The sequence below is a fragment of the Nicotiana tabacum genome, chromosome 14 (assembly GCF_000715075.1).
Source record: "Nicotiana tabacum cultivar K326 chromosome 14, ASM71507v2, whole genome shotgun sequence".
Taxonomy (NCBI): Eukaryota; Viridiplantae; Streptophyta; class Magnoliopsida; order Solanales; family Solanaceae; genus Nicotiana; species Nicotiana tabacum.
In genome coordinates, this window is record NC_134093.1 from 111457954 (window position 1) to 111482024 (window position 24071).

Sequence of the window (24071 nt, forward strand, 5' to 3'; positions counted from 1 at the left end):
ATTGATGACCCCGACAAATCCTCGGTATTGCATCCCTATTTAAGAAAAGTTTTAGAACAATGGTAAAATTATCTCTGTATGACCTATAGATTATGTGTTTGAGCCGTAAAAATAGCCATTAATACTTGTATTTAGAGTAAGTTATCTATATCACGTCCTTGTGATGTGACCCTTCCCCAGACACAAAATTTCTTATGCACCGGATTATCCTTTATTAAATTTCGAACCAAATATTCAATATGGTTAATGGGTTCAATATCATTATACCCTCATAAAGTTAAAATTATGAGTCCGCCTCTTATCCAAACCGTTGCAAGTTTTATTATCTATAAAAGGATTCCCCTCGCAAAAGAAAAAGAAGAAAATATGGCATGAGCAGCCAATAAAATTAAGCACACCCTCAAGTAAACATCTAGGAATTAAAAGTTTAGAAGTTGATTATAATTAGAGAATTTTCATCCCATTTATGATTTCTGTTCTGTTCTTTTATCTAAGTTTTGATAGTTCCCATGTTTGGCTAAATAAATTAGTTTATTAAAGATAAAGTGATCTGGAATTCTGAACGTGTGATACACATTTACCATTTTGATTAATGTATGTTGCTTAAGGAATATTTTTGAAAATTTTATATAATAAAGGTACTTATGATAATATAAGGATTTTATTGAATATTTTACAAAGTGCTTAGATTTTTGTTTACTCTTTAGTTATTTATTTTAGAAACGACTAGTCAAAGCACAACAAAGTTTCGAAGTACTTCAATAAAGGTAGTCATTCCAAAACCAACTTTAAAACATGACTCCTTTTTACCAATTAGGAACGGAATTTAAGAATTTTATTTTTAAAATTTATGGTCCAAAATAAGTTATAAATATTTTTGTAACGATAATCATCCCGTTAAGGATGAAATAAATTTTTTAAAAGTAAATTATTTTTAAATACATTATATTTTTCTTAAATACTAAAAAAATCGTGTCACATAAAACAAGATAGAAGACGGTAAGTATCACGCAAAAAATAAATAAAAATACAAGGTCATAAATTGGAATATGTTTTAATATAAGGATGTGAAACGAAAATATTTCCATTTAGATTAAAACTGTTCATGTCAAGAGAACATTCAAAAGAAAAAAGTTGTGGATTGACGAAATTAATACTTAGGTTTCATTTTACGAAGTTTAAAATGAAAGAATGATTTTTGAAAAACTTGTGATATAAAATAAATCATTGATATTTAAGTAGTTATAAATCATCTTATTTAAAGATAAAATAGAAAGTTTAAAATTAAAATAGTGTTAAAATTAAAAAAAATATAATTTTTTTTGGAACGAACTAAAATAATATTGTCATAAAAGTGGAACGAACAAAATAGGGAGTATTAAATAGTAATTTAAATAAAAAATGTTTTTTATAAAATAATAATGTTATACAGTCAATAATGTACATATCCCGAGTTCAAGTTTTACTGTTACTCTTTAAAAAACAAGTTTCGCGAGCTTGATTCGTGAAAGAAAGAATTCTATTATGGAAGTTGAACCAATAATTTTTTGTTCAAATTTTATAGTTATCTTTAAAAAAATATTAAATATACATATATTATTTATTTAAATTTAATAATCCTTCTAACATGGAAAAAAATTGCCGACAAACTAACAAAGTAAAATTCCATCTTCAGCATTTCTTTTCCTTTTTTGTTTTCTTTTTTCTTTGCTCACTTTTTCTCTTTCTTTTTCTCCTCGTGAACTGTCCCTTAATTAGTACATTCTTCCACTTCCATCTCCTTAGGACTTTGCTTTTCTCTCTCTAAACATACATTCTTCCTTCTCCTAAGGACTATGTTTTTCTCTCTCTAAATTTTAGTTATAATGCTAATTTTTTTTATTTATAACAAAAAATTCTTCCTAAAAAATAAATACAGTTCACTGTATAAAGTATTCTATATTCACGCAGGAAAAGACACATACTAATTACCCTAATACAATCATTAGTAACTATTTTCACGACTCAAATTTCCTAACGTCACACAAAATGTACTGATTACCCTAATACAAGCATTAATATTATTTCTACGATTCACAAATTTTTCAAAGGTCATACAAAAATAATTTTATCGTTATTTTAAAATTTTGCCCTTAATATGCTTTAAACTTCTGCCGAAAGTACTTTAGAATTTTAGACTTTTTATCCAAAACTTCTATTATTAGGGTAAAAAATAATCAATAGTAGCTCGCCCTTTCTTCCACTTCCCTAAGGACTGTGCTTTTTCTCTCTCTAAATTTCAGCTAAGGACTGTCCTTCTCCCTCTCTCTAAAATTTCAGAGCTTCTTTCATGGCATCTTCCACTACCAAAATTTCTGCACAATTTTCACCACTTTAACAAAACCCATTCTCTTCATCTAACTACAATGGCAGCACTTTCGATCCTCTGTTTTTTGTTAGTACTATTTACACTACTGAGTTATTCTCGAGTTAACTCGGAGCCAACTCAAGACAAGCAAGCTCTCCTTGCTTTCCTCTCTCAAACTCCACACGAAAATCGTCTTCAATGGAATTCTTCAACATCAGTTTGTACTTGGGTTGGCGTCGAATGCGACCCGACCCAATCGTTTGTATATTCTCTCCGGCTTCCTGGTGTTGGACTGTTGGGTCAAATTCCAGTCAACACACTCGGCCGGTTGAGTCAACTCCGAGTTCTGAGTCTCCGGTCTAACCGGCTCACCGGTTCAATTCCTTCGGATGTGTTTTCAAATCTCAAGTTTTTACGTAGTCTTTATCTTCAGGATAATCGGTTTTCAGGCGAATTCCCACCGAGTTTGTCCCGGTTAACTCGGTTAACTCGGCTCGATATCTCGTCTAATAATTTTACTGGGCCTATTCCGTTTTCCATTAACAATCTTACCCGTTTAACTGGACTTTTTTTGGAGAACAATGGTTTTAATGGTACTCTTCCGAGTATTAGCTTGTCTAACGATGGTCTTGTTGATTTTAATGTAGCAAATAATCATCTCAATGGGTCAATTCCGAGTAGTTTGTCGAAATTCCCAGCTTCGTCGTTTTCTGGTAATATTGATTTATGTGGCGCTCCATTGCCGCCTTGTGCCCCATTTTTCCCATCGCCTTCACAATCACCATCACCAGTATTGATTCCATCAGTTAAGAAATCGAAAAAGCTCTCTACAGCAGCCATTGTAGGAATATCAATCGGTTCAGTAGTTTTGCTTCTCATATTGTTGCTAATACTTTACATTTGTTTGAGAAAAAGTAAGGTGAGAGCGAAAGAAGCAAAGCCAAAGCCAGTGGCAACAGCTGCTACAGCAGTGGCGGGAGGAGAAGCGGGGACATCATCGTCGAAAGAATATGATGTAATGGAAGGGGAAAGGAATAAGAAGCTAGTGTTCATCGATGGTGGAATGTATAGTACATTTGATTTGGAGGATTTGTTGAGGGCATCCGCGGAGGTATTAGGGAAAGGAAGTGTGGGAACAAGTTATAAGGCGGTTCTTGAGGTTGGTACTACAGTGGTAGTGAAGAGGCTTAAGGATGTGGTGGCGACGAGGAAGGAGTTTGAGCTACAAATGGAGGTTTTGGGAAATATGAAGCATGAAAATGTGCTCCCACTCAGAGCATTTTACTACTCAAAAGATGAGAAATTGTTGGTCTCTGATTACATGCCTGCTGGAAGCTTATCTGCTCTTCTTCATGGTATGTGTGTGTATATATATATATATGCTTCTCTATATTCACTTCCTCGTTCATTCCTCAATTAGCTCTTTTCTTGAATGGTTATGTTTTCTTGATTTGGTTACTTTGTTTTTGGAGATTTAGTTCTAATTGAAAATTTTATACACTAGAATTTTATGGTTTACCGACTCTTTAACCTTATCTTCTTGGATGTGAATGCAGTGCTAAGTCCTTGCAAGATTTTTGGAACTTGTTACTTCTTCTTGACCACTTTGTGTCCGAGCTTGGATAGGTTATATTCGATTTTCCATAAAATAAGTTTTCCCTATATAAAAGAAGACTGAAAATGTAACCAATTTGGATGCGTGATTTTCGCTCTATACACGTGCGGACCATTATATAAGGCATAAGATACAGTCTTTACCAAAAACATAGAACCTAAGTAATGTCCAGGGGAGTATTCCTAGAGGAAACTGAGCCCTTCGCATCAGATACATCAGAAATATAAAGACTAAGTACAAGGGGTTCTAAGCAAAAGTTCTTCGGTAGCTTGATCAAATTGCATTTTAGCTAAGTAGTCCGCAGCTTGATTCCCTTCCCTATATGCCTAATTATAGAGACATCCACTTCGGTCAGCAGTGAGACCTGCATGTAAATTTTTAAGTAGAAAAATTCAGCTGCTTTTGCAAGTTAATTTTTAAGTTTAACTGGTTCCATTTTGTTTCTGAATACTTTGTTATTTCTTGCCAACCAAATGTGCCAAAAGCAGAAGGGAGTGAGTATATGCCATGGTATATAGGATTTGTACATGTTAGTATAATTGAGACACCTATCTTTAATTCACATTATAACGTCCTCAATAGAAGCTTTGTTCGAAAGGTGCTACAACTCAGAAGAGTTAAGAATAGAATTCCAAAGTTTAGTAGCTTTTTCACAACGAAATCTCGATTCAGCGATATTCTATACCAAGTGCTAATTTAAGACCAACCAAAGCAGTTGTGGTATTCAAGCCACACTGGATTTCTTTTCATGATGTTAGCAGCAAGTGATGCATTCAACATTATTTGCGGGCTTAAACGCGTGTTTACTTTGGCTTCAAGCAATTTGGTGATAATTGTTTTGATTTTGTCTATTTTGTTTGCTGTTCTTTTCTTTTTCTTTTTGTCTCATTTTCTTCTGCTGCAACTTAATGCTTCACTCTATCGTCTTTCAATTCAGAAAAGTTCTATGATTTATATTGGTTATCATTGGCATCCGCGTGCCTTCTTTTTTTCTTTGTTTTGGGAACTGAAATATTTGGTCTGGTAAAAACTTGCAGGTAGTAGAGGGTCAGGCCGAACACCATTAGACTGGGATAGTCGAATGAGAATAGTGTCGAGTGCAGCACGGGGCCTCGCGTACCTCCATGTTTCAGGAAACATTGCTCATGGAAACATAAAGGCTTCCAATGTTCTCCTTCGACAAGACAACCAAGATGCTTGTGTCTCAGACTACGGATTGAACCCACTTTTCTCCAACTCAACGCCACTCAATCACCGTGTTGCTGGCTACCGTGCACCAGAGGTTGTGGAAACCCGAAAGGCCACATTTAAATCCGATGTATATAGCTTTGGCGTGCTGATATTGGAGCTCTTAACAGGGAAATCACCAAATCAAGCTTCACTAGGCGAAGAAGGCATTGATTTGCCGAGATGGGTCCAAAGTGTCGTTAGGGAAGAATGGACAGCCGAGGTGTTTGACGTCGAGCTAATGAGGTACCATAACGTAGAAGAAGAGATGGTACAACTACTTCAGATCGGAATGGCATGTGTTTCAATCGTACCAGATCAACGACCCGCTATGCCAGAGGTTGTAAGGATGATCGACGAAATGAATAGAGGTGACACTGACTATGGTCTCCGACAATCTTCCGATGATCCATCGAAAGGTTCCGATAGCCAAACACCTCCTCAGGTATCAAGAACCTCACCTTCTGGTATTACACCTTAAAAAGCAAAACATCAAAAAGAAGACAAGACAATGAAAACTGGACATTTCTTTGTGCAAAATATTGTTTGTTAGGGGAGTGGTTTGGCGTTAGGGTACCTATCATTTGTCTTTATTTTTTTATTTATTTTGTCTCCAAATTATTTAAGTAAATTTGTGCAACAATTTCTATAGGATGGTAAGTAGAAAAGGTTTGATTATTTTCCATGACGTGATTGGAAATTGGAATTGTCTATTTGATGGATTAAATTGGGTGTTTTAATTATCTCATTCTTTTTATTGGATAATCTAGTTAACGATTTTTTTCACGGGATTGTTACACAAATAGCTGGCCAGATACAATGCTTACTCTTTTTAGCCGGTATGTATAAATTATGCCTATATTATACATGAGTTATATATATTCGCCAACTCATTTTAGTTTAAGAGATTGGGTGAGCGGCTTTTTCGATTAATTCTTCTTCTTTTTTTCTTTGCATTAGGTTCTTTGATTGACTTGCACACTCAAATTAGTTTAATACAGCAAACTTGAAAGTTGAAATTGTGGCATCTTTAAATTCAGAGGACTTTTTTTTGTTCGGCATTGAGGTATATTTATCACTCTAGAAAAATATGAGACAATTAAAAAATACAAAGACAATATAGGGTCAGTATCTAAAGTTTTAATGATAACATTATCTATGTGGGTTATTTTTTCCAATATGGTGAGGGCCCCTATTGCAAGTTGCCTGTTGGTCCAAACACTGCCCTAATTCAATGTGTGTTGGCTTTCCATTTTAATCGTATTGTCTCTATCTCAAAAAAGAACGACTATATTACAATCAAATTTCTATATAATTGACTGCTATAGCTAAATGTTGTTATAAAGAATATATAACATAAACATGAAAAACGGTATCAAAAAGACTTGGCCGTTATAATGAAATATTGTTATAGAGAATGATTATTATAGAAAAGTTTGACTAATTCAATGTGTATTGGCTTTCCAAAAAGGAATGTGATGAGATGAACAGAATCTCTTCATCCTGAATCAGATACTTCAGGTTCGAGCTATAGATATAAATATTCTGATAGGAGCACTTCCATTTTTCACGAACCATACGGTGAGAATCCCGATTAGTCGAGATTCCAATATGAATATCAAAAATCAGGCAGGAAAAAAAAAGGGATGATCTTTCCTTCACGCAAGTCCCAAAATAGAATAGAAAAACGTATCCCTTCCTTCAACTGGATGGCTTTGAGCCCAGAGTCTGAAGTGAAGTACAGTTTGAATTATTAGAGTTATACTAACTAAATTCATCATATATAGTTTACTTATAGAAATTTTTTAATAACATGATATGCTTGCCGTATAAGTGGTCAATTAAGTGGGCAAAAAACCATGAATCTCAGGTCGACAAAAATTAAGTGGACGTTTGGACATAAGAATTATAAAATTCCGGAAAAAAAGTGAAAGAAAATTCAAGTGAAAATGGTATTTGAAAATTAGAGTTGTGTTTGGACATGAATATAATTTTGGGTTGTTTTTGAATTTTTGTGAGTGATCTGAGTGAAAAATTTGAAAAATAACTGTTTGGAGTTCTCAAATTTTCGAAAAATCCAAAAATTATGTTCAAGTGAAAATTGAAAATTTTATGGCTAAACAGGCTCAAATTATTTTTTTTCTATTTGACTAATCCTTGAATTACCCCATAATTGTGTTGGTGGGAAGTAGCAAGTATTTGATAAATTTAATCGAGGTGTATGTAAATTAGCCCAAACACTACTATTATAAGACAAAGTACCTTTAAAACAAACATATTTTCTAGTCACTAATTTTGTCATTGTAATTATTTTTGTAGTAATACAAATTTTGTTACACGATGGAGAATCCACCTGATAGAAGTTATGAGATGCTTGATCTTAATTTAGCATGGGAAAAGCCGAAAAGGGCCAAATATACCCCTCTATTTTAGTATATTATTCATATTTACCGTCCGTTATACTATCGGGTCACATTTATCCTTACCGTTAGCCAAATTTTTTAAAAATACCCTCCACCTAACGGAAAGCAACCAAATTAAAATAATACCTATTTTTTTAAAACCCATTAATAACCCGTTATATCTTTTTTATTTACTGCACTTCTTCCTTACAGATTAGTCATCTCCTTCGTAATCATTTGTTGAACTTAAGACGTGAAAGACATAAAAATATCGACAATCATATATTCATTTATATATTGAGTCACAATTCTTTTAATATCCTTATTGTATGTTTATTATATTCTACCTTTTCAATTTTTTTTCTTCTAGCTTTTCTCTTTGTTTTTTCCCACCATGCAAAATTGTGCCGAGTATTCACCATGATCTTTTTCCCCATGACGTGAATATTTATAGCATCTTATTAAGTTGACAATTATGAAGTCTTAAGGCAACTACCGAGGTATTTCTTCCTCCAACAACGAGCCTTTGTTGATGAGTATTCACACACCATATTTTCTTATTCTGCTTTAAGCATTTGAGCAACGAGTAATTATCGCCAAATCACGCCTTAAGAATCAAAGTTAGATTTCAAGCTATGGGATGGGATACTCATAATTCTTAGTAACAACTGAACTTATAAGGAACAAAAATTAAAAAATAATTAGAGGAGATTCAATTTAATATCAAGCTAGAGTCTACGAAAATCATTAAGAATGAAAGAAAGTACACCAACAAGTTGGAAAGTAACTTAACAACCTAAGTACACTAACTTCATGCATTAACCAAACACAAATATTGATAAAGTATATATCAATTTTTACCGACATACAAACTAACTATCAAGTATGCATTGCATTAGACAAAGGGATGCCATATTATAACCACAAAAAATAACACCAAAAGTGATAATATGACATCCTAACACCACCATGAACAACTAAGAACCAAAAATATAAATTCTTACTAATCCTACTTCCACCATTATTCTCGGTCTCTCTCTAAATGAATAAAATGTGTTAAGACGTCTCAGAAATTTAGGTTCCGTATTTTTATATGATGGGTTTAACGGGCTATGGGTTAATAATTTTTTTTTAAAAATGATGATTTTATTAATCTGGTAGATTCCGTTAGATGGGGGGTATTTTAAAAAAAATTTGTTTAACGGTAAGGGTAGATATGTCCCGATAATATAATGGAGGGTAGATGTGAACAGTATACCAAAGTAGATAGGTATATTTGACCCTTTTCCCATTGAGCATTAATAAGGATAAAATTGCGTATATATTCCATAGATCTCCGGCATTTTATGACGGCAAAAGAAAATATAAAAAATTAATCACCAAAAAAGGCAACGCAAGATGCAATTTATGCATAATTTAAGTAGCATATGAGAAAACATAGCATACATAGCAGAAACTAACCACCAACCTAGGGAATAACTATCTTGATATTAATGGCAACCCATCTCTATGTAAGCCAAGAATTGGCTGGCCAAAGATACAATAATTCTTGTTGTTGACAGCCAATAAGTACAGGTCTATATAAACTTTGTTGAATTTTTCACATGTACTTAAATTATTTTTTGAGGTATTCAATTCATTCAGATTTACATCTGCAATTTATAGCATAGATGAAGCTGCAGAGTCTTGAAAGTCTATCATTTGTATAAATTACCAAAATGATGAGAAAAAAAGGCTTTATCTTCATGAGTATTTCGAATTGTTAATGTAAACTCTTTATTTTTCTCATCTCTGGTTGATTTGATATCTGTCTTTTTCTTGAAAATGGTTGATACTTCAGTACTGCAATGCCATGTTCCAGGTGAGCTATTTTGTAGCTCAAACAACTCATTTCTTCATATTGAAACATCTGAAACTTTACAAAATGACCTTATATATATAGTTTTTTTCTTTATATCTCATTTTACTATTTGAATTATCAAAGGATGATCAATGAAACATTCTGCAATTCTCATGTTATTATATGTTAACTGCAGCAGGTGAAGAAGCTAGAAAGGAAGAGACCTCAGATAATGAAAATAAGTCAAAAGCAGTTCCCAGCCTTGTACAATATAAATGGTGGATCCAAATTTCTATTTATTCAACATTTGTTCTATCTGGTCAAGCAATTGGTACACTCTTAGGAAAACTATATTTTAATAAAGGAGGAAATAGCATATGGTTAGCTTCATTAGTACAAAATATTGGCTTCCCAATTCTCATCCCTTTCCTCTTAATACCATCATTAACCAATAAGAGTGAACAAAATAGAGATGTTAATATAAAGAAACCTTCTATTTTTGTTCTTATTCCTCTTTATATTTCCCTTGGTTTATTTTTAGCAGGAAATTGTATGCTTTACTCTATAGGACAATTATATATATCTGTTACCACTTATACACTTATTTGTACTAGCCAATTAGGATTCAATTCCCTATTTTCATTCTTTTTAAACAAACAAAAATTCACACCTTATATAGTGAACTCTTTAGTACTTCTCACAATTTCTTCTTCACTCCTTCTGCTCCAAAATGACGACAATTCTGGATATTCCAATAAGAAATACTCTAAGAAAAAGTATATAATTGGTTTTTTATGTACCTTAGCTGCATCTGCTGGTTATGGATTCATGCTCTCTATAACACAATTAGCCTTTCAGAAAATCTTTAAGAGGGAAAGTTTTCGATTAATCATAGAAATGACAATTTATGAGTCCTTAGTCGCGACATTGGCAAACTTGGTGGTGTTATTTGCAAGTGGAGAGTGGAAAATCTTGAACAAAGAGATGAATGAGTTTGAACTTGGGAAGAAATCATATGTTTTGAATTTGATTGGAACTGCTGTTTCTTGGCAAGCTTTTACAGTTGGTTCAATTGGGCTGATTTTCAAGGTTTCTTCACTGTTTTCCAATGTGATTAGCATTCTTGGTGTGCCTATGGCTCCTGTTTTCTCTATGTTATTTCTTCATGAGAAAATGAATGGTGTGAAGGTGATATCAATGGTGTTGGCTATGGGGGGTTTCTTGTCATATATGTATCAGCATTACCTTGATGATTTGAAGAAAAAGTCCGAAAAAAATGTTTCAAGTAATGTCTCTGAGATTTCTCTCACTGAAAGAAGTTCGTAAAAAAAAAAGGGGGTAGCCGGTGCATGAAGTATCACACATTCACGCAATGTCCGGGAAAAGACTGCATCTTAAGCGGGTGTGATGTAGGCAACCTACTCTTAAGCAGAGTCCATGATTGATTCCACGGCTCAAACCTCTGACCTATACGTATAGGTCACTTATACCTATATTTCAACACGAATATAACTTTATCAAGATAATGTATCAGCATTACCTTGATGATTTGAAGAAAAAATCCAAAAAGAATGTTTCGAGCAATGTCTCTGAGGTTTCTCTCAGTGAAAGAAGTTAAATGTGTAGACATGGAAGTTAATTTGTAGTTCATTTGAATTTCAGTATAAGAGTATAGCATGAAAAAATCGTGTAGTTTACGATCATCATAAGCCACACAATATGGTTACCTGTTTCTTGGCTCATCCACTGTGCATACTACACTAGTTATGTTAAGGTGCCTGACTGATTCAAGAAAGAAACACTAGTTACCATCTTACCAAGAGATTCTCCACCTCACGGTTCGAACCTGAAATCTCTGGGAAAGGGTGGAGGGATTCCAACTATCCCGTCATCCCTTGGTGGTCTTTCAAGGCATTTCTTGGCTGCAAATGAAATGGAATTTTAGATGATAAATGCTTCATGGATGGTGGCCAAGGATGTTACCATCTAATAAATGATTGAAGCATTATCGCTCTTCACCAAAGCGAACACACCATAACAATGTATTAGTACCTAATACAACAAATAGTAGGAGTTCAATGATAAAACAAGTAATCAGAACCGACGTTGGAAATGTAAATAGATATGAGCGTCGAGTAAATCCATATGAAAATAAATTTAAAGGCTTACCATTATCTAAAACTTCGGAAAATCGTGAAGCAAATACACCTGCATTTCAGAAAATCCCAGCTAATCAAAAACCGCATACTACAGAGCATCCATTAGTACAACCTGTTAGTTCTCTCTCTGCAAACTTCACAAGCATTAACAAGCTAGCTGTTTGATCTAAAAACAACAACAAAAACAACTAGCTATAAGCTTCAAGAGTAACATCATATTAAAATATGTCTAAAGGCTTACTCATATAATAAAACTTTGGAAAACTGTAATGCAAATACATTTGTATTTGTTAGTTCTCTCTGGAATCTTCACACGCATTAACAAGTTAGCAATATGATCTAAAAAGAACAACAGCAACGACAACAAGACCAATAATAGTGTCACTAACTTTGAAATGATCATTAATTTCTTTCCTTGCCTCAAGAAGATAGCAACGATGTTCTCTTTCAAAAGAAGAGCCTTTACATCCACTCACAGAATTCCTCAAACAGCATCAACAGAGCTCGAGTACTACCTGGCTATAATAGATCAGAAATTGATCAATTACATAAGACAACCCACATAATGAGCTTGAGGATATTTCTTTTTTAGTTGTGTCCATTGCACAAATAACTGATCAGCCATGCGTAGCTTGTAAAGAAGCAAACCACTCAAAGACAGCTTCCTGACTCTTGCAATGCTCTCCACATAGAAAATTGATGACCACTGAATTCCCAAAACCTGAGGCTAGCAAAGTTTCAATTAGCACTTAAATGTCATCTTGAAATTAAGACAAGATATGGCAGCATCAATCCAACTCTGATCCTTATTAACAAAACAATAATAGGGAAAGATTGCGAACGAACTCAAAATGTTTGCAAGTTTGATAACACTGTGAGTAGTCAAGTGCTTTCTTTTTTATCTGCTGACTGTTTCTTCCTCCCCTTTTTACATTTATACATTCTTTTTTTTACAGGGATGGGGCCAAGCAAGCTAGGAGAGGCCATGAAACAAAATTAAAAAAAAATTTAGAAGATAAGAGTTCTCAACAATTCATGCCATGATATGTCAAGGCAAATAATTACGGATGGACGTGATTTTAAAATCAAGGTAGTATAATCCATTTTTTTGTAAATCGGGACTTTAACGGATATGATGCATGTAATCGATACTGTAGCATCCAACTTAACTATACAAATAAGTTAAAAGAAAAAAAGATTACCCTCCAATACACAAACCTTAAAAAGGAAGGCAATTACACATAGCGGGACACATGTTCCTGGGCCATTGCACAGAATCTGAGATAAAGTACCAATGTAGATAAATTAGAAGACTCTGATATAAAAAGGAAAAATATCTAAAGAGTGATACTTTCGGTTTTAAGGGGGAGGAGAGCTAAAGGTAATATGAGAGGTTTGTATGATACCACTTGGGGTCTGATCTTGATCATTAACCACAATGCATGTGCAATTGCAACCAATGTGGTTCCAATTGAGGTTATATACGATTGACCAACCTCTCGACTTCGATATATCTGCAAGAATTCAGCACCCCCTACTTCCTCAAGCGCTTCCTAGAATAAGAGGTAACCCTATTAATATAGACAACATAAGGAATAGAATATCATGATCGGTTAAGGGAGAAGAGCACACTTCTGTGGTGTTGCATATGTATGTGCATATGTATGTGGAATACTCTAAACAACTAGAAGAGTATGAACACTCCTCTAGACCTAAGATTGACTATCCCAACGAACATACAGAGTATGGTTTAGCTCAGAGGCAAAAAGCAAGGTACATAGATGTATGCAGACAACTTATAGCTAGACGTTTCCAGCATATATATATGGAATCAGTGGCGGAGCCACGACTTTCACTATGGCGTGTCAAAATATAAAAAAGTAAACAAACCAAAAGGACAAGGCGATTCAACATATAGTATAAATACATGGGCAGCCTGGTCACTGGTGCACAAAGCATCCCCGTTCACGCAGTGTCCGGGGAAGGGCCGCACCTCAAGGGGTGTGATGTAGGCAGCCTACCCTGATGCAAGCATTAGTTGATTCCACGGCTCGAACCCGTGACCTATAGGCCACACGTAAACAACTTGACCCTTGCTTTAAGGCTCCCCTTCGTATAGTATAAATACATAAATTTAAAAAAAATTGTCTAACTACACAGTGTAATTTTCCAGCGAAACTGATGTACTATACCTTACCAACTAAGGAATCCTCAAACGTTTTCGCTTTTTGGAGACTCATATTATCAGTAGCAGCAGCAATATAATATCTCGGCTTAAGCCTCTCTTTTTGAAGGACATATAATAAATTTAGCATTTCTGCTGTGTGACCACCTACGTTATAATTGAACTTTAAAAAAAAATTAGAACGAGTATAAACAAAAGGCAATAAAACGGGCAAAAATCAGAAATAGCTAAATTTATAACGAGTAATGGAAAATAGCCACAATTTTAAAAGTAGACGAAATTTAGTCATTTTTTCATGTAAAGATAAAATATGAACAAAAATACCCTTGAAAATCCGGAAAAATTCTAGCATAATATGCTGGAGTTCAAATTTTTTACACATGAGATTCCAACATAATGTGTTGGAGGTCCAACATAATATGATGGAAGTTTATACACATGAGCTCCATAATCCAGCACATTATGCTGAAACTTTCCGTATTACAGCAAAGCAGTGACTAATCTTCAATAATTTTGCAAACGCTGGCTATTTTTCAATTACCAGTCCGAAAACTGGCTAGACCGTGCTATTTTCACCCGTAAAACAGAAAAAAGAATATTTAGGCTTAAAATGAGACCTGAACCAAGAACAACAAGAGTACCGAGGAATCGTGGTGATTTGGAATGAAGTGGTTTGCTGCTCCTATAAATAACATAAATAATTCGCACTACAACTACGGTGATGACACCTATAGTTAATAGAACTGTGATATTTGATGATGCCATGGTAGAGATGCAAAAACCTCCCTTCTCCAGTACAAACAGCTCTGCCCCTCAGCTGAAAATAGAGATCCTAAAATACAGTTCAATCAATCAGCAAAAGTTCTAAAACACAAGCATGTAAACGTAAACAATATTCATTTAATCAAACACCTACAAATTGAAAATGAGGCCCTTTCTTTTATAGCAGTGGGAACAGAAAGAAAACTTTGCAAACCAAATTCAGAATAATAGATACCCATAAAATCATTGGAAGAGAGAACACGTACCTGCTGTCACTTAAATTAATCAATCGAAATTGAGGAGAAAATCCATCGGATTGTCAAATTTGCACCTGTGAATTCTGAAATCTCCGGAAAAATAAGAATTTCGAAATCTGTATTGCCAAAGGTAGCCGGGTCACCCTTTAATTTGGTAGAAATGAGGGGGAAGTGCACAAATAACCACTAATTTGAGATGTCTTTACTTTTTAGCCACTATTTTAAATGTATTTACTCTTTAGCCAGTACTTAATAAATTTTTACCCGATCGGACAAAACTGCCCATGTGCTAGACATGGTTGTTGTGTAAATATTAAGGACATAGTGTCCTTAACTTCATGAGTGTTGTGTAAATATTAAGGACAAAGTGTCCTGTATTTGCACCTTCTGCTGTTAAACTTTAGGACAACATGTCCTTAACTTCATATGCACAATGCAAATGTTAAGGACGTGGTGTCCATGTGTGCTGTGTAAATATTAAGGACATAGTATCCTTAACTTCATGACTATTTTGTAAATATTAAAGACAAAGTGTCCTGTATTTGTACCTTCTACTGTTAAATTTTAGGACATCATGTCATTAACTTCATATATGCAGTGTAAATGTTAAGGACGTGGTGTCCTTAACTTCATGTGTGCAATGTAAATGTTAAGGACATAATGTCCTTAACTTGTATTTGCAACTTCTGTTGTTAAACTTTAGGACATCATGTCATTAACTTTATATGTGCAGCGTAAATGTTAAGGACATAGTGTCCTTAACTTCATGTATGCAATGTAAATGTTAAGAACATAAAGTCCTTAACTTGTATTTGCACCTTATGTTGTTAAACTTTAGGACATCATGTCCTTAACTTCATATGTGCAGTATAAATGTTAAGGACATGGTGTCCTTAACTTCATGTGTGCATTGTAAATGTTAAGGACATAGTGTCCTTAACTTTATGAGTATTGTGTAAATACTAATGACACGGTATCCTTAACTTCATGAGTGATATGTAAAATATTAAGGACATAGTGTTTAACTTCATGAGTGATGTGTAAAATGTTAAGACATAGTTTGTCCTTAATATTTACACAACACTCGTGAAATTAAGGACACCATATCCTTAATATTTACACATCACTCATGAAAAAAGGGTAAAAGTGACTTTTTATATCAATTTTAATAGAATAGTGGTTATTTTTGCTCAACATTAAAAATACTGGCTAAAAAGTAAATACTACTTAAAAAGTGGCTATACCACGCCATTTCTTGTAGAAATGACGCCATGTTACTATTTTTAAGTATGTTATTTAAAATATATCCACAGTTTACGATGTATTTAAAGATTAGCTAATTTGTTCAAAATTCAAGATACAGTTAAATATCTATATAACAGTCTCGTTTGTTTCAGATGTTTTTGGTTGTTGTAGCGAATTGCTGTTATAGAAAACATATATTATAACAGAACATGAAATTTGGTTCCTAAAAAAATTGACTTTTATAGTGAAGTATTGTTATATAATGATGTTTTATAAAGAGGTCTGACTGTACATCCTAAAGCTTTAAACATCAAAGTTCAAACTTCATAATATCGTGTCCTAAAGTTCAAAAATTATGTTCGGAAATTCGAATTTGATGTCTTGAATTTCAAATTAGCAGTTCAGAATTCAGGACACTTAATCTTGAATTTCAAATTAGCAACTCAAAAATTTAGGACACTAAGTCCTGAATTTCAAAATTAGCAATTCAAAAATTCAGGATATAAAAATTTAGGATACTTGATCATGAAGTTTGAATAAATTGACTATTCTTTAAATGTATTATATATTGTTGATATATATTAAATAACATATTTAAAAGTGGCTATTGGTGCACTTCGCCCTTAATTTTGAATAAAGGCCCAATCATTCATTCAACCTAGTCCAATTTCTTTTTTAAATTTATTTTATCGGATTTTTTCCTTCCTATACAATATTTGAAACTTATTTACCAAAATTATCCTAATTTTATATATTACCCGCCCTAAATAAAGATTACTTACAAATTATATACAATCCATCATTAGTGACTTAAATTAGGGGATTTTTGGTTACATCATTTTTCTATTTTCTCTCCACTTCTCTTTCAATAAGACTCCTTCCAGCTGTGTATTATTTATTTTAAGCCATAATTAGCTTTATTAGCTGAGTAGATATTTTTGGTATCTAACATTTTTTTGGTGTTAGCGTAGTGTTAGGAGATAACTATCTCTTTTCCTTATCAACAAGGTTTTTAGCTTGTCATGACAGTAACTAGAGAGGTTTGAAATGAATTGGATAAAAATCCTCTTCGACGATGAGCAGTAAAGAGTTTTTAGTATTCAGGTGTTTGACTCTCCACCATTGACAGCCATTAAAAAGCTTTGAAGCTTTGAATTCAAATTTGAATTTTCAAAAATCATTATTTGTTTGGATTGGGTGTTGTTGCAAACAATTGAAAATATTGTTTGGAGTTTATATCTCAATTTTGAGGGTATTTGGTGAAGATTAGACTTGATTTTGGTTGAATTTCATATTGAAACTCGAAGAAGAAGAAGAAGAACACATGACATACAATATACTTACGAAATTATAGTAAACTTGTAGTATAATTGTATGTAAATTGTATTCTGTTGTAGTTTATTTATTTATATATATATATATATATATATATATATATATATATATATATATATATATATATATATATATATATATATATTATTTGAATGTTGTATGAAAGTTGAAAAATAGTTGTATAATATATGAATCGTTGTATAAAATTTGTATTTAGGTTATCAGTACTATTTTTTTTGCATAAAGTTGTTGATATGTATCAAAAATTATCCAAAGATTTTACGAGGTTAATAACTATCGTGCGGGGCTAGTAAATTATTCTGCTTCACTTGATTGGTTAACTTACCCAATACACTAATCTATCACAAATTAACGAAACCTATTTAAATCAGCACTAAAATGGATACATCGTACTTACAATTAATATTATACAATTTAATGGTACAACAACATCTAAATTTAAAAATAAATTTCGTACAAATTTAATACAAATTGATATATCTACAACAACATACACACTAAAAATAAATTTCATACAACTAATTATATAGTATACACTTATTTACAACTTATCTACAACTTTCATAGATTATTTTTACCCAGTTAAAATACATCTACAACATCATATAACTTAAATACAATTTTCATACAAATTTTATACAATATATCTTTTTGTACATTTTGTATCTGATTTGTATATATTTTGTATGTGGTGTGTGTTTTTTTCTCTCTAAAATTTCAATCAAAATTTTCTCTCTTAATACAATTTTGATACATATCAATAACTTTATGTAAAAAGATTGTATTGATAACTTAAATACAAATTTTATACAACGATTCATACATTATACAACTATTTTTCAACTTTCATACAACATTCAAATAAAAAAATATATATAACTACAACATAATATAATTTACATACAATTATACTACAACTTTACTATAATTTCGTAAGTATATTGTATGTCAAGTCGTCTTCTTCTTCTTCTTCTTCTTCTTCTTCTTTTTCTTTTTCGAGTTTCAATGTGAAATTCAACCAAAATCAAGTATAATCTTCACCAAACACCCTCAAAATTGAGATATAAACTCCAAACAATATTCCCAATTATTTGCAGCAACATTCAATCCAAATAAATAACGGTTTTTGAAAACTCAAATTTGAATTCAAAGCTTCAAAGTTTTTTAATGGCTGTCAATGGTGGAGAGTCAAACACCTTCAAAATTTATTGATTGACAATTTCAATTCGAACATCAATCGTGCAACATGAAAGGAAATTGCAAAGTTAAAACTCTATAGTAGAACGATTGAAATTCATTGATAATTCCATTAAAAATATATACAACATGAAAGGATAAAAAATAGAGGACATTAGAGGAAGAAAAATTGGGGAAAGAACAAAGAATGAGAGACTGAGAGACTGAGAGTGACGGAGAGCGGGAGAGAAAGAGCACAGGAGAGAGAGAGACGGAGAGAAAGAGCGCCGGAGGGAGAGAAAATAAGGATGAGAAATAATTGATTCTTTATTCAATTCCTAATATAAAAGGATACTTATTTAAAATCCTAAAGTGTATATAATTGGTAAATAGTATATGTCTATGTAAATAAATTAAAATTTGATTAGGGAGGATAATAAAGTTTTAAATAATGTATAGCAAGGTAAAAATCCTTATTTTATTTAGGGAGTCAATTATGGGTAAGATAACTCTAGATTTGGAGAGTCGATAATTCTGCTTATAAGAAATTTGGAGCTGTTCTCTTTGCAATGACATTCCAGAAATCATTTGTATTGACTAAATTTTAAAACTTTCTATATGTCATTCTGAATTATTCCGACAAATAATACTCTGAATGCCAATTAGAAAAGTAGGAGAATAAGAAAACTAACTATGTTGTTTTAGATTTAAATTTCAATTTAAGTTTGCTCTGCTCTGCAAATTCCTTGTTTCTACCTAAGGAAACCAGTTCTGCTATTATCTTTGTTCCAAGGCTTATGCCTTAGTAACTTGGGAGCCATTTTCCTCCTTTTAACTTGTATATGATTTATGAAAGGAAAATGTAACTGAGAAAAACACAACTATATACTGGAGACAAAACAAATTCATATATAATTTCCTGTAATTCACAATAGCTTTACAAGGCCATCAAACAATCACCTAATAGAACAAGACTCTTTTTTAAGTTCACTTCCCTGGGACAAAGTTTGTAGCATAAGCCCAAGCATTATTGTTTACTGGATCAGCAAGGTGATCGGCAAGGTTTTCCAATGGACCCTTTCCAGTAACGATAGCTTGAACAAAGAATCCAAACATGGAGAACATTGCAAGTCTACCATTCTTGATTTCTTTTACCTTGAGTTCAGCAAAAGCCTCCGGGTCATCAGCAAGACCCAATGGGTCGAAACTACCACCGGGGTAAAGTGGATCAACAACCTCACCAAGAGGCCCACCAGCAATACGGTAACCCTCAACGGCTCCCATCAACACCACTTGGCAAGCCCAGATGGCTAAGATGCTTTGTGCGTGGACCAAACTTGGGTTGCCCAAGTAGTCAAGTCCACCCTCGCTGAAAATTTGGGATCCAGCCTTGAACCATACAGCTTCACCGAACTTGACACCGTTACGTGCCAAAAGCTCGGGGAAGACACAACCAAGAGCTCCGAGCATAGCCCATCTGCAGTGGATCACCTCCAACTCACGGTTCTTGGCGAAAGTTTCTGGATCAGCTGAAAGTCCGGCAGTGTCCCATCCATAGTCACCAGGGAACTCACCGGTCAAGTAACTTGGGGCCTCACCAGAAAATGGACCCAAGTACTTGACACGATCAGGACCGTACCATGGGCTACCAGAAGAGACAGGCTTGGCTTTGCTAGCAGTCTTCCTCATGGTAACTTTCCCATTTCCAGTGATTTCAGAGGAAGATGGTGAGAGTTTTACCGCCTTTCCGGCAAATGAAGAGGAAGAGAGAGCCATTGTAGCAGCTGCCATTATAGAAAGAAGATGAAAAACTCTTGAATGCAGCTACTACACAGAAATAAGAGTTGGTTTATGGCTTGAGTTTCATGGTCTTGCACCAACAGTATTTAAATGACTCCGAAGGACTAAAGTCCTTATCCTAGAATATCATTATCTGTTTTCTTATTGGTGGATGACATTTTTTAACTTGGTTCATGTCCATTTGGCAAAGTTCAGCACCATTAAACATGACTAGATATATTTAGATACATTTTGTCTAAAAAGAAATCTAATCCATTGCAATTTTCACCTCTTACTGCCAATGTTAAATTGCCACGTCAGATAGTGTATTATTGCAAAATGTAGACCAAGAGAATATTTTACTAAGAGCAACTCATGCCCATGTAATAGCTCACACATTTTTGTTTGTCTGGCTATGAAATAATAGGACCATTACTTGTGTATAAGTGGTGTAAATACTTCTACACGAGACAAAAGAAAAATAACTTGAAATTTTAGATAATGCAAGCAGTCTAAGTGTCCCAACAGCTAGAGAAACATAAAGAATATATAAACAAGAGTGAAATATTCTTCTTTTGATTAAGATATAAAAGAATATCTGATAAGTAATTAAAGTTGCAAAAGTGACTACAACCGTGCGTTGTGGTGCTTATCGATATGTAATGGGCGTATATACAACCAAAATAATGCTCATGGCCATTTGACTCTTTTACTAAGGATTACATGCACTTAACTTTTAGATGACCGGATAGTGTAAAAATAATGTACCTAGTCAGTATAACATAATTGATAGGTTATATGTAACTTGTTATGTTTTGATAATCTAACAAATTTAATGACAAGAATTAGATAAGGAACCTGATACATATCCTCAAGTACTTAAAGAACAACAAATCTCAGTTCGGGGACGTGGTTCAATTCTTTAGAGTCCAAGATACAACAGGGGGAACAGATCGACATCAGTTCCCTTGCTGACAGTACCAGTCAACTCCCCACAGCTGTAAAGTGACTGCAACTTGTCACGACCCGAAATTTTTCACTGACGGGACCGTGATGGCGCCTAACATTTCACTTGCTAGGCAAGCCAACATTAGAAATTCGTTAAACCAATTCCTTATTTCTATTCAGTAAATAACAATAATTAACTAAGATGAAATATAAGAGGTGCGAAATTTTATAAAACTGTATTAATTACTACCACCCGGATCTGGAGTCACAATTCACGAGCATTCTAGAATTTACTACAAGTAATAGCCTGAAAAAATACAACTGTCTGAATGAAAGAAACAGTATGACATAAAAGATAGACGGAGACTTCAAGGTCTGTGAACACCGACAGATCTACCTTGAGTCTCCGGACAGCGAACCAATAGCAAATCTCGATCAACTTGAGCCGGTATCAAAATCTGCACAGAAAATGCAGAGTGCAGCATCAGTATAACCGACCCCATGTACTGGTAAGTGTCGAGCCTAACCTCGACGAAGTAGTGACGAGGCTAGGACAAGACACCCACATATAACCTGAACATTATAATCATGCTAGTGGCAACAACAGTAATTAAAGAAATAACGCAGAAATAATGGGAAGGGAACATGCAGTGGGGGAATACAACATAAAGACTGAGAATAATGAAAAGACAAAATTAAATCGAGAATCCTTAAACAAATTGAGCAAATAAAAACAGCAAGGGAAGACTGCACGGCATCACCCTTCGTGCTTTTACTCTCAACCTCACCAAATAAATAAATAGAATAGCACGGCATCACTCTTCGTGCTTTTACTCTCAACCTCACCAAATAAATAAATAGAACGGCACGCCATCACCCTTCGTGCTTTTACTCTTAACCTCACCAAATAAATAAATAGAACGGCATGGTATCACCCTTCGTGCTTTTACTCTCAACCTCACCAAATAAATAAATAGAACGGCACGGTATCACCCTTCGTGCTTTTACTCTCAACCTCACCAAATAAATAAATAGAACGGCACGACATCACCCTTCGTGCATTAAACCTCTCATATTATACACGGCATTACCCTTCGTGCTTTACACTCTTCCTCACAATATAAATAATGCATGCACGGCATCACCCTTCGTGCTTTACACTCTTCCTCACCAATCACAAAATCAATAACAATCAATAATAACGGATAGATATGAGTATCACAAAGAAACCAGTATTTTACCCATAATCAATAGCACAATGTAACCTCAACCTTGAATCAATATTCGAAAGTTACCAAATATCAGTGAAACCAGATATAAGTCACCCAACATTTCAAATAACCCGCTAAGCATGGATAGTAGAATTTAAGGCTATAAAATAGACAAGTATAGAATTTCACTCGCATGCTATGACTCGACAACGACGCATAGATGCTCGTCACCTCACCTATACATCGTATTTAACAACCAAACACGTAGCAAATAAACACATAGTACCTATTCCCTCAAGCCAAAGTTATACACGACACTTACCTCGCTCCGAAAACCACTTAATTCTCAATCAAGCTTTTCCTTTGGAATTCACCTCCAAACTACTCGTACCTATTCAAAAATGACTCATTAATATCAAATATTGCTAAAGGAATCAATTATATTTCATAAATTAAATTTTCCAAATTTTCCTCCAAAAAGTCAAAAAACGACCCCGGGCCCGCTTTGTCAAAACCCGAGGTTCGGACCAAAATCCATTTACCCATTCATCCCCGAGCCCGAATATATAATTGGTTTTGGAATCCGACCCCAAATTGAGGTCTAAATCCCCAAATTCCCGAAATCCCTAGTCTCTACCCTAACCCCTAATTTTACCATGAAAACTCTAGATTTTTAGGTTGAAAATTCAAGAAATGTAATGGATAATTGAAAGAAAATGGTTTAGAATCACTTACCAACACTTTGGGGAAGAAATTACTCTTGAAAAATCGCCTCACACCATTTGGAGAAAAATGAATTTTTGGCTAAAATCCCGTTTTTGGATTCTGTTAAGTGCTGGGAGACAGTGTTCATCGCGTTAGCGAGAGCACTGTCGCGTTCGCGAAGGGTACTGGCTGCCAAGCCTTCGCGTTCGTGAGACCCAGCTCGCGTTCGCAATGGTTACTCCCCCTGGCCTTCGCGTTCGCGAGGCATTGCTCGCGTTCTCAATGAAGGAACAGCTGACTCCCCCTCCCAATGTCTAACACTACGCATTTGCGATTGGCTTGTCGCGTTCGCGAAGGGTAATGCCCCCATCGCTTCGCGTTCGCGAAGAAGAAATCCCTGCCTCATCATTTTACCTTTCGCGTTCGCGAGAGGACCTTCGCGAACGCGAAGAAAGACATGCCAGAACCGAGACTTTGTAGAAAAAACCATATTTCCAAAGTCCAAAACATCCCGTGGCCTATCCGAAACTCACCCGAGCCCTCGGGGCTCCAAACAAAACATGCACACAAGTCTAAAAATATCATACAAACTTGCTCGCGCGATCATATCGCCAAAATAACACCTAGAACTACGAATTTAGCACCAAATCAAATGAAATTCTCAAGAACGCTTTAAAATTTCTATTTTCTCAACTAGACGTCCGAATCACGTCAAATCAACTCCGTTTCTCACCAAATTTCACAGACATGTCTTAAATATCATAATAAACCTGTACCGGGATCCGAAACAAAAATACGGACCCGATACTAGCAATGCCAAATACCAATCAATTCTTAAAAATAAATAATTTCCAGAC

The 24071-nt window shown here is 34.2% G+C and overlaps 4 protein-coding genes across 12 annotated transcripts; 2 read left to right on the forward strand and 2 right to left on the reverse strand.

Moving 5' to 3' along the window:
• Positions 1-1783: 1783 nt before the first annotated feature.
• LOC107773926 (putative inactive receptor kinase At2g26730) lies at positions 1784-5932 on the forward strand. Its single transcript, XM_016593356.2, has 2 exons — positions 1784-3702; positions 5000-5932. Exons 1-2 carry the CDS (start codon positions 2406-2408, stop codon positions 5668-5670), a joined length of 1968 nt encoding a protein of 655 aa, XP_016448842.1. The 5' UTR covers positions 1784-2405; the 3' UTR covers positions 5671-5932.
• Positions 5933-9549: 3617 nt separating this feature from the next.
• On the forward strand, positions 9550-10928 carry LOC107773841 (putative purine permease 10). Its single transcript, XM_016593264.2, has one exon. The coding sequence runs from the start codon at positions 9615-9617 to the stop codon at positions 10755-10757; it is 1143 nt and encodes a 380-aa protein (XP_016448750.1). The 5' UTR covers positions 9550-9614; the 3' UTR covers positions 10758-10928.
• Positions 10929-11062: 134 nt separating this feature from the next.
• LOC107773842 (uncharacterized) lies at positions 11063-14937 on the reverse strand. 9 transcript variants are annotated; one of them, XM_075230334.1, is made up of 8 exons: positions 14804-14937; positions 14393-14607; positions 13783-13922; positions 12997-13143; positions 12809-12868; positions 12106-12311; positions 11601-11639; positions 11063-11353 (listed from the first exon to the last, which is right to left on the reverse strand). In XM_075230334.1, exons 2-6 carry the CDS (start codon positions 14538-14540, stop codon positions 12135-12137), a joined length of 672 nt encoding a protein of 223 aa, XP_075086435.1. In that variant the 5' UTR covers positions 14541-14607; positions 14804-14937; the 3' UTR covers positions 11063-11353; positions 11601-11639; positions 12106-12134. The 9 variants fall into 9 exon arrangements, with proteins under 9 accessions (XP_075086435.1, XP_075086433.1, XP_075086434.1 ...); XM_075230332.1 differs by having other exon boundaries at positions 11063-11483; XM_075230333.1 differs by having other exon boundaries at positions 11980-12311.
• A 4520-nt stretch (positions 14938-19457) lies between these two features.
• LOC107772871 (chlorophyll a-b binding protein 40, chloroplastic-like) lies at positions 19458-20439 on the reverse strand. Its single transcript, XM_016592332.2, has one exon. It carries the CDS (start codon positions 20360-20362, stop codon positions 19559-19561), a length of 804 nt encoding a protein of 267 aa, XP_016447818.2. The 5' UTR covers positions 20363-20439; the 3' UTR covers positions 19458-19558.
• Between the last annotated feature and the right edge of the window lie 3632 nt (positions 20440-24071).